This window comes from Pararge aegeria, chromosome 21 (assembly GCF_905163445.1).
Source record: "Pararge aegeria chromosome 21, ilParAegt1.1, whole genome shotgun sequence".
Taxonomy (NCBI): domain Eukaryota; kingdom Metazoa; phylum Arthropoda; class Insecta; order Lepidoptera; family Nymphalidae; genus Pararge; species Pararge aegeria.
The window spans coordinates 12,102,730-12,116,091 of NC_053200.1; the positions used below are offsets into that span (position 1 = coordinate 12,102,730).

At 34.2% G+C, this 13,362-nt stretch overlaps 1 protein-coding gene across 1 annotated transcript; it reads left to right on the forward strand.

Moving 5' to 3' along the window:
* The first annotated feature begins 127 nt into the window (after positions 1–127).
* Positions 128–12,178, forward strand: LOC120633507 (PX domain-containing protein kinase-like protein). The gene is made up of 11 exons (XM_039903725.1): positions 128–306; positions 374–562; positions 889–985; positions 1,387–1,493; positions 3,491–3,607; positions 4,940–5,183; positions 5,816–6,058; positions 7,469–7,689; positions 8,316–8,396; positions 10,145–10,247; positions 11,763–12,178. Exons 1-11 carry the CDS (start codon positions 205–207, stop codon positions 11,885–11,887), a joined length of 1,629 nt encoding a protein of 542 aa, XP_039759659.1. The 5' UTR covers positions 128–204; the 3' UTR covers positions 11,888–12,178.
* Positions 12,179–13,362: the final 1,184 nt, after the last annotated feature.

The window sequence follows — 13,362 nt, forward strand, 5'->3', positions numbered from 1 at the left end:
TGCAGATTTAAACTATTAACCGGAAACTGACCATAAACTATACTTCAGACATAGCCTGTACGATATCTCAGCTGGAAAATGTCATTTTACTTGTCACACGTCAATTTTTTTGTTTGACAGTTTCAAGTGATAACAAAATGTTTACAAATTATTTGCTTTCAACGTATTTCTAATTAATGATAAATTTAAGCTTTTATTTCTGTGATGGCTATATTCGAAAGCTCTTCTCAAACCAAAGTTCGAATAGATGACACAGAAAAACTTGAATGTGCATTGGAAAATGCGCAGAACATTAACAACCACACAGTAAGTTTTTTTACTGTAACTTGATAGGAAATCCTACTCGTTGCCTAAAAGTTTGGTAATATTTTAGGAATACATATTGCGTGTTCAACGTGGGCCAAATAAGGAAAACAAATGGACGGTTTCTCGTCGTTATAGGGACTTCGCGGCCTTAAATGTTTCACTCCAACATGCGAACATTGATCTACCGATTCCACCAAAGAAACTTATTGGAAACATGCAGCCTTCTTTCGTGGCTGAGCGACAGATCGCTTTACAGGTTTGTTACTAAAAATCTCTTTAAATGAAGCCTTTTATCGCATATAAATTCCACTATGTACATTGTATTTTTCCTATTATTTAAAGTACTTGAATTAAATGACTTTGCGTGATGCATATTATCAGGTTTTAGTCATAATGGCTAGGATCAATGGCTTAACATTCTCTCAGAGGTACAAGATGCTTATAAACGCCAATGAACCTAAAATGTTTTTAATCCATTCAATGACTAATTTGAGCAATAACTAGGAAATCTGGGCTTATTTGAATTATTACAACTAGACACTTCTGTCAGCTGTTACTAATACAAAAGTTTAATTGTTCTAGAATTATATAAATGAAGTTCTAAAACATCAAGTACTAGTCTTATCATTACCAGTGAGGAGTTTCTTGGACCCCAACAATTACCCCTTGACTATAGCAGGTAATTTAAACTGTATATTTAAAAACAAATTAGTTATTTTTAACAAAAGAAAACATATATTTTTAACCAAAACCAAATAGATGATCATGTAATAAATTCAATTCATATAAAATAAACAAGTGTTTTTAAATAAAAATTAATATAAGCAAAAGTGTCCACTTGTTCTCAATTTATATGTTTTAAATTTTAATATTCATGTATTGCATGATGTTGTTGTTATTATTGGTTGTTTGTTGAAATTTCTTAAATAAAATTGGGTAATGCTTAGGTGTAGAGGGTACGATGGTCTACGATGAATACAACCAAGAAACAATTTTAATGATCAGAAAACATTTTGAAATGTAAAAAAAAGTTTGAAACATGTAAAGGTTAGTAATATTAATGAAAAATGTTGTACACAGAACAGGCACTTCAGACAATGTCAATAGCTTTAAGAGGAGATGGACACTATGAATTGAAAGCAGCTTTACCGGACATTGGATGGAGGATACGTAAACATTACTTCTTAGTAAGCAAATCTTTTATCTCTTAAACTCTGCGCAGTAAAATAGTTGAATGGGCTATCAGTAGTCTAAAAGTATTCATGAAAAATAAGTTTTCACTTGTGCTGAATGTCCAAAGAAGCAATAAATTTACGGAATATCTTATTTTATAGTGGATATAATTGGAGGATAGCATTTTAGTCTCCTGTATATGCCATCTAGCCATGTAGCGAATAAGGTGAGACAGCTCTACTTGTAGACCTGTTGATTTAGTATAACAATCATATAGCTTTATTTATTCTATCTAATCAATAATAAAAAAATACCAATGCCTACAAACTACTTGTAGGCAGTTGTTATTAGTACTTGGTTAGTGTGAACTTCACTTATAACAAAACTGAAACAGTGCAAAAAAAATTTATGGAGTTTTTTTAAACTTTTTGAATTGTTTTTTTTTTTTCTGTCTCTCTGTATCATAGCCGCACATCACTCTGAAACTACAAAATAAATTCCAATGAAACTGCACGATTTAAGATCAATTTACGAGGTAGAAGCAAAACTCCGTCAAATATTATTTATTTTGTACTGGATAGGTTATACTATCAGTTTAGTTTTGCTTGAATTGCGTGTAGATTTGATGAATATGATTGGAGATAGAGGATAGAATTCCTTGGCGGACAGCAGCAAACCCCACACTTAAGACTTAAGGATACTGAATACATAAAGTATGGTCACATTTATGAGGACTTCAGTTCAGCTAGGATTCATTAAGTAGAAATTTTAAAAAGTGAGAAATTTTAGCATACAAATCTACTATCAATGCAATTTCGATTCTTCTTTTAACAATATTCTTTGTTAGTCAAGATGTATGAACTTATTTTGTGTGAAGAATTGAGGTCACATTGTTACATTGTTGTCAGTCAATAGCCTTAATCCGCTGTCAGTTGTACAAATAAACAAAGATAACATTTAATTTTTTCTCTTAAAAATATTTTATTTATATTATTACGAAGTTCTTTGGGTATTCTTTCACATTTAAGGCAATTATTCTCTAGAACAATCTGCCTGCTGAAATCCTTAAAAGTGCCCATCCGATATTAAAGAGTCGTCTGAAGGACTACTACCTCTCTTTGAGTGATGGCATTTGAAGTAGATTCTTTATATTTCTTTCTTTTAAATTATGTATTAAAATCTACTTATATATATAAATAATGTTTGTTATATATTATGTATATTTTATATTTATATATTACGTATATTAATTAAAATTACTAATTAATGTATTTGTATCTTTACATTTTGGTATTTATGTATATCTATCAACACTCTTGGCACTATCCCGTTCTCTTGCTGTAAGTCCTATCTACAAAGTTCGCCTGAAGAGATTGCTTGCAGCAATAAGGCCGCCTTTGCATGTCTACATTGTGTACTGTATACTCTTTACTGTTTCTTTTCCTGTATGTTATACTTGCAATAAAGTGTTTCTTCTGCTTCTTTAATTTCTTTAGTCAGTATAATTACTTTTGTATATATATAATAAATAATAAAATATACTACTACTAAATATACTACTAGCTAGTTATTTGCTTTAACGCTTATAAACTACACTATTTTAGGTGTTTATATTAAGTGCGAAAAAAAAATCCGCATTCCGGTTAGGAACATTATTTTTATGCTAGAAAAGTTCCCCGTACTTTCTCTGCGAATTAAAATAAATAGTCTATGTGCACGGTTTAACAGCTAAACCGATTTAGATTAAATTTTGCATAGAGATATCTAAGATACTAGCAAGAGACGGCATTAAGATACTTTTTAGCCAGTTAAAAGGAACGATTCCCGTAATATTTAAAAGTAAAACAAACGGAGACATACTCGCGGGCACCAGCTTGTATAAAATTAATACATAAAAACCTTTTATTTAACAAATCGTTAAAAACATTGAATCATTATACTTTTTTATCGGAAAGATAAAAAATATTGTCTGCAAATAAGCATAAATTTAATTTTATTTTTATGTTTCCAGGTCAATGAGTCAGCAAGTCATACAAATTGCTTACTGGCATGGCAGAGTTATGGACCTGACCACACATTGCACAGCAAAGATCTCCAGGCAGCTTTTAAGAGTCTACAGAATATATCTGTGAGTTCTTTAAAAATGCCTTAAATTGAGACCTTCCTAACCAACTTTGTAACGATTTGATTGTTTATGATGCTAGAGACATTCTTGCTCTCTACTAATAATAGAGAGTGAGTTTAAGAGTCAAAAGCCTACCCGGCTCTTAAAGGGGATTGGCGGGGTTTAGCCATTGGCTTTAGCCATTTAGCCAAAAGATGGCCGATTGGTGCAGTGCGCAGTGACCCTGCTTTCTCAGTCCAAGGCTTTAAGTTCGATTCTCACAACTGTAAAATGTTTGTTTGATGAACATGAATGTTTTTGTATATTCTTAGTTATGTTAGTACCCAAAACACAAGCCACGCTTACTTTGGGGCTAGATGGCGATGTGTGCATTGTTGTAATACAACGTATAACCGAATTGTGAAATACTATTGAAGGTAAGTATACTACATAAGGAATCACCGTGTAAAAATATGAAATAAAAAGAAGCATATTTATTTTACTATACAAACTAACTCAAATCAGTCTAAATGTTTACTTATGACAACCCTATTGAAGATAAAAGACCAACACGCGCATAGTACCTTCACTACGCGACGCCTACTGATAAATTGGCAGCAGTCACTTGATTTAAATTTTGCATGTGATGTTAGGGCTGTATCTGATATCTTTCAGTTAAAAATATTGCAATATTTTGGTATTCATTTACACGTAATGACAAGTTAATGACAAATTATCCTGCATATATATATATATATGTATATACATACAGGATAATTTTGAAACCACTGCGGATTTTTTTTTGCTGGTTCGGTATCTGTAATAAAACATATTTCCACTAAATTTTTCATATATTTTTTTTACCATGTCCGAGCATAAAATAAGCAAATCATGGCTACTCGTAATAGGTGTCTACCTAAATAAATAATAGCCCACTATTTAGGCTGCATCATCACTCACCACCAGCTGAAATTGCAGTCTATAGTGGATTAAAAAAAATACATCGTAATGTGTGGCATGCATAGGTAAGTAATGGGTTTTTCAATTTTAATTGCTTAAGTTATTATTATGCTTTATTTTATGGAATTACCGCTGCGACGATAAGACCGAGTGCGAGAACGTTGATCGTAAGTTAACAGCTGAGAGCTTTTGTAGGGTGCCCATAATTATTTTTTCCGGGGACTAATCTTTTGTAATCGTTAATTGCTGTTACGTTAGGTAAAAAAAAAAATATTCATAAATTTGGTTCACGTATGATATATTAACATATCCGCACTGAAAAAAAAAATATCCTGTATATACATATATATATATATTTATATAATATGGCTGATAATGAGTTATATTTTGTTTCAGCATCCATACATAGACGAAATACTGTCTATACAAACACTAGAATCAGGCGCCTACGTAGTTAGAAGAATCCACGTAAATGGTAGCGTCAGGGACTTGCTATATGGGACAGATTACAATAAACAATACTTAGCGAAATATGGAAATCCGAAAGTGAGGAAACCGTTTACGAACGGACAACTGTCGCATTACGGATATCAAGTATTACAAGCATTAAAATTCTTGCATGACAAAGGATTAGCCCATGGTATGTTTTAGTTTTCAAAATTCATATATTTCAGTTAGGCCTATTATAAGCACTTTTGAAACTTCAAGTCTGTCTGTGTGTAGTGACTCTACCACCGGTTCGGAAGGCAGATTCTACCGAGAAGAAGCCGTTTACAATTTTACATTTTACCATTCATTTTATATCTTGTGAGAGATGCAAGCGGAGCTGAATGCTTCCAAGCAACCTTGTCATTAAGAAATTCATGGATTGTATAGTAAAGTTTGTTTCGTGAATCCTATAACAGACATGATGAGTATATATGATAAATTGTTTTTTGCAAATAAATGTATCATAATCATTTATTTGCAAAAAACATGTGAAATTATAGATGTTAAAAAAATAATACGGAACAATGTTTTAGCCCATTTTGAGGCATGCAAATCTTAACTTTAAAATAATTAAAAACATTCATAATTAGATTCCTCAATCATAATATAAATTAATTAATTACATTGTCAATTTTATGTCCGATGCTATATAATGACAATGAATTTAATTTAGGCCTTAAGTACCAGCAAAGTACTCATCTACGGAATAATAACATTTCACCAGTCATCTTAGTACCCATAACACAAGTAGTAGTATATTTATTTATTTAGTATATTTTTCAGGTCATCTCCACCCAGGAAATATAGCAATAGAAAACCAAAGAGCCGTCCTAATGGACATAGAAAACTTTCTGACGGGAGTGCCATGTCTACACAGGCCGTATATGTTGGAACTAAAGAGAACTAGCACTGTAGAGGCGATAGATGTTTACTGTTTTGGCAGGACGTTGTATGAAATGGCCTTCGCTGAACCCCTTAGCTCCTATTACTGTGATATGTACCCTGATGGTATCGCGCCGGATTTAGGTGAGTTTATCATTGACTAGCCTCCTTTTCTTTCTTTTAGTGTTAGATGGGAGGTTGATATTAGAAAGATGGCTGGTATTACCTGAAACAGGATGACCTATAATAGGAAAGTGTGGCAAGCTTTAGGGGAGGTCTTTGCGGAAACGCAAGACAATCTTAAAACCGTCAGTTAGACTATTCAATATTCAAGTTTATTATTAAGTAACTTTAGATTAGGATAACTTTCATATTATTATTTTTTTTGTAAAATTGTTATTCTTATCATTGCCTAGCTGACCGCGTATTCTTCGCATTTGTTTTGGGTTTTATAAGACAAAAAAAAATTCTAAATTCAAAAATGTTTTTTCATGTAGACCTTATTACAGGCACTTATGAAGCATTTTACATGTTACACTAATGTTAGTGATGGTGATAGCTGCATTCGTTAACCTAAAACTAAAGCTGGGAGGGTTCAAAACGCGCCCTGGTCTAAGAAGAGCCCACAACAAACTTAGCCAGGTTAAAGTCTTGAGTCTCCCACAATGAGAAGGAGTTAAGAGGATCTCGCTCTTAACTCCTTCTCATTGTGGGAGGAGACTCGTGCTCTTTAGTGGGCCGGTAATATGTTTATGTGACGATAAACATACATTGTCTCACGTACACAAGCAGAGGGAGAGGGGGTAGCCGTCAATCGAGAGTCGTGTGACGGACAGTGACTGAGGTACGGATTGGACGTGCACTCGTGACTGTGTAGTAGTGAGCCAATGGATTTTAAGTACTACCGGCCGCCTTTATAATACCTATATCTGCCAACCTTTATAAATAGCGACGCAAAGGTACAGCCAATAAAATTAAAATAAGATCTTTGTTGTTAAATTGCTATGAGAGAGTCAAAGATACCCAAATGAGTATAATCGGCCTATAAGGTTTTCAAAAAAGTAGAACATCTATTATGCTTACATACTTAGACTGTGAAACTCATTAAAAAATTCAAAAAATTCATTTATTTCAAGTAGGCATAATATAAGCACTTTTGAAACGTCAAGTCTGTCTATTGGCAGTGACTCTACCACCGGTTCGGAAGGCAGATTCTACAGAGAAGAAGCCGGCAAGAAACTCAGCAGTTGGTCTTTTCCAACATCAACAATTTACGTTTTAACATTCATTACCTAAAGATCTACTACAAACAAAACCAGTGGCGTGCATAGAGGGTTTGCACAGGGTATGCAGATGATATAAAATGGATAAAATCTCCAGTACGGGTTATAAATACTTAAGGGTAGGCTTTTTATAACTTTTATAAACTCTTATTCTTCATTTTATATCATCTGCATACCATGTGCATACCTTCTATGCACGCCGCTGGACAAAACATCAAACAAACAGACACCTCTCTCATTTATAATATTAAGAATAGATTATCTATTGCAGAATCTGTACTCCGACTATGTCTATCAAGCACGAGCTGTAAGCACGGAGGGCCGAGCATAGAACAACTGTTGACACACCCGTTCTTCACTCAAGCTACAATGAACGGATTGGGGCCTCGCCTCGACATGAGGATTCATCTGAAATTCCCTCTTACCCTCAAAGACCAGCTCAGAGCTTGCGCCAGTGTCACTGAAGATAGACTTAGGAGAGATCAGAAGATGGTAAGTACAATAATATTTCTACACCGTGATTTTTTCATCGACGAACATCCTCAGCCTCTTAAAACTATCCGATGTGACTCTATGCAGTATTCAAAATAACTGAAGTTTAGTATGCCAGTCATTAAATTTGAACTTCTGCATGTAGAACAAGCAGTGGATCTAATTTTTTTTTTATAAATAAATAAATATACTACGACAATACACACATTGCCATCTAGCCCTAAAGTAAGCGTAGCTTGTGTTATTGGTACTAAGATGATTGATGAATATTAAAAAAAATATATACATAAATACTTATGATATACATCAAAAGTATTTATGTATATTTTTTTTGACATAACACCCAGACACTGACAGTTGTGGGACTCGGACCCACGGCCTTGGGACTCAGAAAGCAGGGTCACTATCCACTGCACCAAACGGCCGTCAAAAATATCAAAAAAAAAAAATCGTTATGGAATCTATTCCGTACTGTCTTCCAGTTTAAGAATACACCCACTTCATATACATATATAGTATAATATTTTGTTCCATATACCGACCATCCGCAAAGTCCGCGGTCTTCAAATGGCAAAATACTTAGGATTCAATTTCAGTTAAATTAATTTATTAATTTAAATATTTAGGTACGAAGTGCCAAAAAAGAAGTCAGGATACAGGAAATACTTAACTCTGAACAGGAAATGAAGAAACAACGGAAAAGAGCGGTTAGTATTTATTATATTATCAATAATGACATTCTAAGAATTTATGGCTCCAAAAATTGGAATTGGATGATACTTTTTTGTTTTTAATCTGTGCACTGTAAATAACTGCTTGCTATTAATTTATGCATCGTCTCATCAGATAAACCGCCAGTGGGCAATGTGAGAATGGCTGTTGAGGAATTTGTGTATCAAATCAATCTTATATATATATATATATATATAAAAGAAAGTTGTTTTAGTTACACCATTTATATCTCAAGAACGGCTGGACCAATTTTTATGATATTTGATTTTTTGGATTCCTCTTAGACCAGAATAGGATAATAAGTATTAAAATATTTTCATAAAAAAAAAAATGATCCGCGGTACGAAGTTCGCCGGGACAGCTAGTATATCATATAAATCATAATATCAAGTAATTTATCTTCGATATGCTATTATTTATGGTTTCACCTTGAATTGCATATCAAATTTAAGACCGCCAAATTGTACCTTGTACGTTATCATTGCACTGTGTATGCATTTTTGTGATGTATTTATTTTTATTAGGACTGCCAACAAAATTACATTTATTTTAGTTATGGATAAAGCTAGGCTTAGGTTACTAATGCCACATAATTCCACTTCTAAGTAGTCACAGTATGCACTGGTTAGTATGTAGGATTACTTAATTGAATGCAAGAATTCAAATGAAAGAATTTAAGAACCTCAAATACAGAAATATCAATAAATAAAATAAAATGATAGTGATATATTAAAGTGAATTGTATAATGTATAATTGTAATAATATGCTTAAAGGCATCTCCTTTATCTCTATTGAATTGGTTATAGCCAACTTGGTCGTTTGCATTTTTCTTGGTCTATAGCGTCTGGTTATTTGGCATCTGTGTTTCCTACCACAACATTATAAATGCTTTCAGGCAAGATTTCTTAAATATAGTTCAACGGGTACATACAGCGATAATAATTTGAATTTGTCGATATTTCGACCCAGTTGCATGGATCGTGATCACGACGGGACTGCGTAGGAACGAGGTGTCAAGTTGGATGTCACGGGCAGAATCCGACTACTAAGAACACGAAAGCGGGTAGTCAGATTCTGCCCGCAAATCCAAAATATTATCGTGGTATGTACCCGTTGAACTATATTTAAGAAATGTTGATTATCCACGAAAATCTTAGTTTAAAATCTTTAATTTCAGGCAAGCCATTCTTCATTCCCACGCAAGATGTTATAAGCAAACCCGCCCCAAATTAGACCGCGTCATTGCATGATAGTTGCCGAGCGCAAGCTTATCCAGTATAAAAAAAAATAAAAAAAAATATATATATATATATACAACGTGTATCGAAAATACGAAATACTGTTGGGGGCTTCATAAGTATATTTCATAAGGAATCACCCTGTAAAATATTAAATCAAAAGAAGCTTATTTATTTTTCCATACAACCTATTTCAAAAAATACTCAGTGTTTAATTATGACAACCCTATTGAAAGTAAAAGAACGACGCGTGCATAGTACCTACGCTAAACGACGCGTAACTTATAAAGTGACAGGAGTCACTTGATTTTACTTTTGCATGTGGCGTTAGGACTGTATCTGATTTCTTTCAGTAAAAACTACGGCAATGGTTTACTTAATAACTATTAGCGTTTCGGTTTCACAGATAAGTCTCAGAGACACTAAATAATTTACCTCTAAAGCCTCTATATACTCAACATCTAAATTGAATGTATTACTGCAGAAAAAGCGTGACAGCGTGTGGAAATCGAGCTCTTCGCTGGCTGAAATCCGATCGCAAAGCGCCAGCACCGCGTCATCACCGACGCCGCCGACGCCTCCACTCTGTAAGTATATTTTAAAGGGATTCAAAGTGTACAATAAGTGTACATCACCATCATCGCTTTTACTGATTGACGTCCACTGCTGGACACAGGTATCTTTTAGGAAGCTCCAAAATCCACGATCTCGGGCCGCTTGTTTCCAGCGGCTTCCACCGACTCGTTTGATGTCGTTTTTCCACCTCGTTGGGAGGTTCACTTGTGTCGCCATTTCAGCACCTTGGGACCCTAACTTCTATCGCTTATTAAAATAGAGCCCCGTCCGTTGCCACTTCAGCTTTGCGACTCGCTGAGCTATGTCGACAACTCTAGTTCTTCTAAGGATCTCATTTCTGATTTGATCAAGTAGAGATACTCCAAACATAGTTCCCTCCATCGACCGCCGAGTGACTCTGAGCCTTCTTATTAGGCCTCACTGGTAAAATGATGAATGGTAAGGATTTTTTTATAATAATGATATACTTGAGAAGCATCTGCTTCAGGCCCCACCTATCCTCTAACATATCGTATATCCTCCCCATTATATCCTCTTAAAAGGTGCCAAAGCATGGCAACAGGGAATAGGTGAAATTTATCTCCGTTTATTATTACACTAGCGGTCCCTCGTGACTTCGCCCACGTATAAGACGACCTTAAAAGAGAGACATTTCTGTCGAGATTTTTTTATAGAACTTTTAAAAGGTAACAACTTTGTCAAACATGATTTTATGGAAACTATAACCGTTGCTGCTGGAAAAGGATGGGAAGAGAAGTAAACTTAAGTCATAACTTTAAGACTTAAGTCTTAAGTTGAATTAAATAATTTATAATACTTTCTTAAATATAGCGATAAGAGGGAGAACTATAGTTTAGAAGTTGTTAGAATGTGTCGCTCATATGCCGGCATTGAATGGATGTAACTTTGAAGTTGCGTTGCATTACGATACAAATGTTTTTATTGCTTACTAGCCGTTGCCCACATCTCTGGCCGCGTTCTTTTGGGTTTTTCAAAAAACCCGCAATAACGATTCCACTTTCCGGGATAAAATGTATCTAATGGTCGTCTGTGGGATACGAACTATTTTTAATCGAAATTTCAACAAGACTAGTTAAGCGACGGCTGATTGGCGTAGTGGGACCCTGCTTTCCGAGTCCATGGCTGTGGGTTCGATTCCCACAACTGGAAAATAATTTTGTGATGAACATGAACGTTTGTCAATGTCTTGGTGTTTAACATACATAATAAGTATTTATGTATGTTATTTATAAAAATTTCATCAGTCATCTTGGTATCCATTACACACTTACGTTGGGCTAGATGGCGATGTGTGTATTGTTGTGGTATATTTATTAAAAAAATATAGCGTTCAAGGAAAGATAACGAATGCTATTTTTTTAAATCTCGTGAGTAACATAAACAGATTTTTCGGGATAATTATTGTCCCTTGTCCTTCTGTATGTGTTTCTGAAAATAGGTAACTAAAAAACAAGTATTTATAATATACTTAATATAAGTACAATGAAGATAAAAATTAATTTCAGCTGGCGAGACGAGTGCTAACAGTTCTTGCCTGGCGGGCAGCAGTCCCGCCGATGCCCGCGGCGCACTTCTCAACGCCATATGCTCCTTCGATCGCACGCGCCTCGCGAGAATCGACGCGCGGTGAACACATGGTGCGAACAAGTTATACTGGTCTATAGTGGACCGGATTGATATGATGATGAAATGTTTATTAGAATTTTTTAGACAATTTGAGATTGATTTATTAACGACTGCCCCGCAATCGTCAAATTCACATATTGGTTTTGATAGTGTCACAAGTTAAATGGTGCTTTTCGCCACCAACTAACTAATCTAAAGCTTGGAAAATATTTGGCGAAGGTTCGTACTCGATTCACCTGCATTTCAAAAGTATTAACACTAAATTTTTTTAAACTTAGCATTAAAAAATAATTAATCATTTTATTATTTTTTTAAGTGCAAAGTATATTTTTGAAAAAGGAAATAAATAGTGTGTTTCAGTAAAGTAATTAAAAATATTTATTATATTATAAATTTGAAAGAAAAAGTAAAATTTCACTGTATTTGTTATAGGTATTGTCTAGGAAACTTGTTTTTAGTAGTACCACTATATAACGGCCGACTGGCGCGGTGGGCAGTACCCTGCTGAGTCCTAGGCCGTAGGTTCGATTACCACAACTGGAAAATGTTTGTGTGATGACCATGATTGTTTTTCAGTGTCTGGGTGTTTATCTGTATATTATAAGTATTTATGTGTATTACATACATTCATAAAAATATTCAACAGCTATCTTAGTACCAATAACATAAGCTACGCTTACTTTGGGGCTAGATGGCGATGTGTGTATTGTCGTAGTATATTTATTTTTTTATATATTTATAACACAAAAGCAGCGAAGCATCGACTTGTCACTTGCAGCCCAGTGGACCACAAAATGTTGCTTGCGACTACGTCTCTAGTTCATTATTCCTCAATGGATATGGAAATTCGATACTGACTTAAAAAAGGGAGACAATAGTAACTAAAATAAAAAATATATAAATTGCTATATATCGTTTATTTTAACAGCTACAGCAAAGTCTTCACCTAAATATAAACATGCAATTATTGATAGGTATTTAATAGTATTGAGGCATCTGCACATTGATTTTGTATTCATAGAGATTGAAATACATCAATATTAAAAGAGCTGCTGGATACATTTCCAATCATGAAAGTTGAACCTACTAAATTGTATTAGAAAATTGAGCTTTACTGCGTTAACAATAACCTTGCAATTTGTGAAATGGATGCAGTGTAAAAGTATGTTTTATGCACCAACGGTAAGGGTAGTTCAAAATTGCGTAATGTGCAAGCCTCGATGGGTTTTCAATTCCGAAATACTAAAACGTTATTGAAAAATGGACCTAAAGATCTTTGTTTTACGATTGCATTCCACCAATTTGCACTTGTTTTTAGTCTTAAAATTGCACGCGACCGAGATAACGTGTAAAACGTGTTGGTTTAGCAATAACGTACACGACCACTTTCAACTTTCTTAACGGGTTTGTATCTTCTGTGCATTCATATCGCCATTATAATTTAACACAAGTATAATTTTACCGCTATATGTGTTGCAT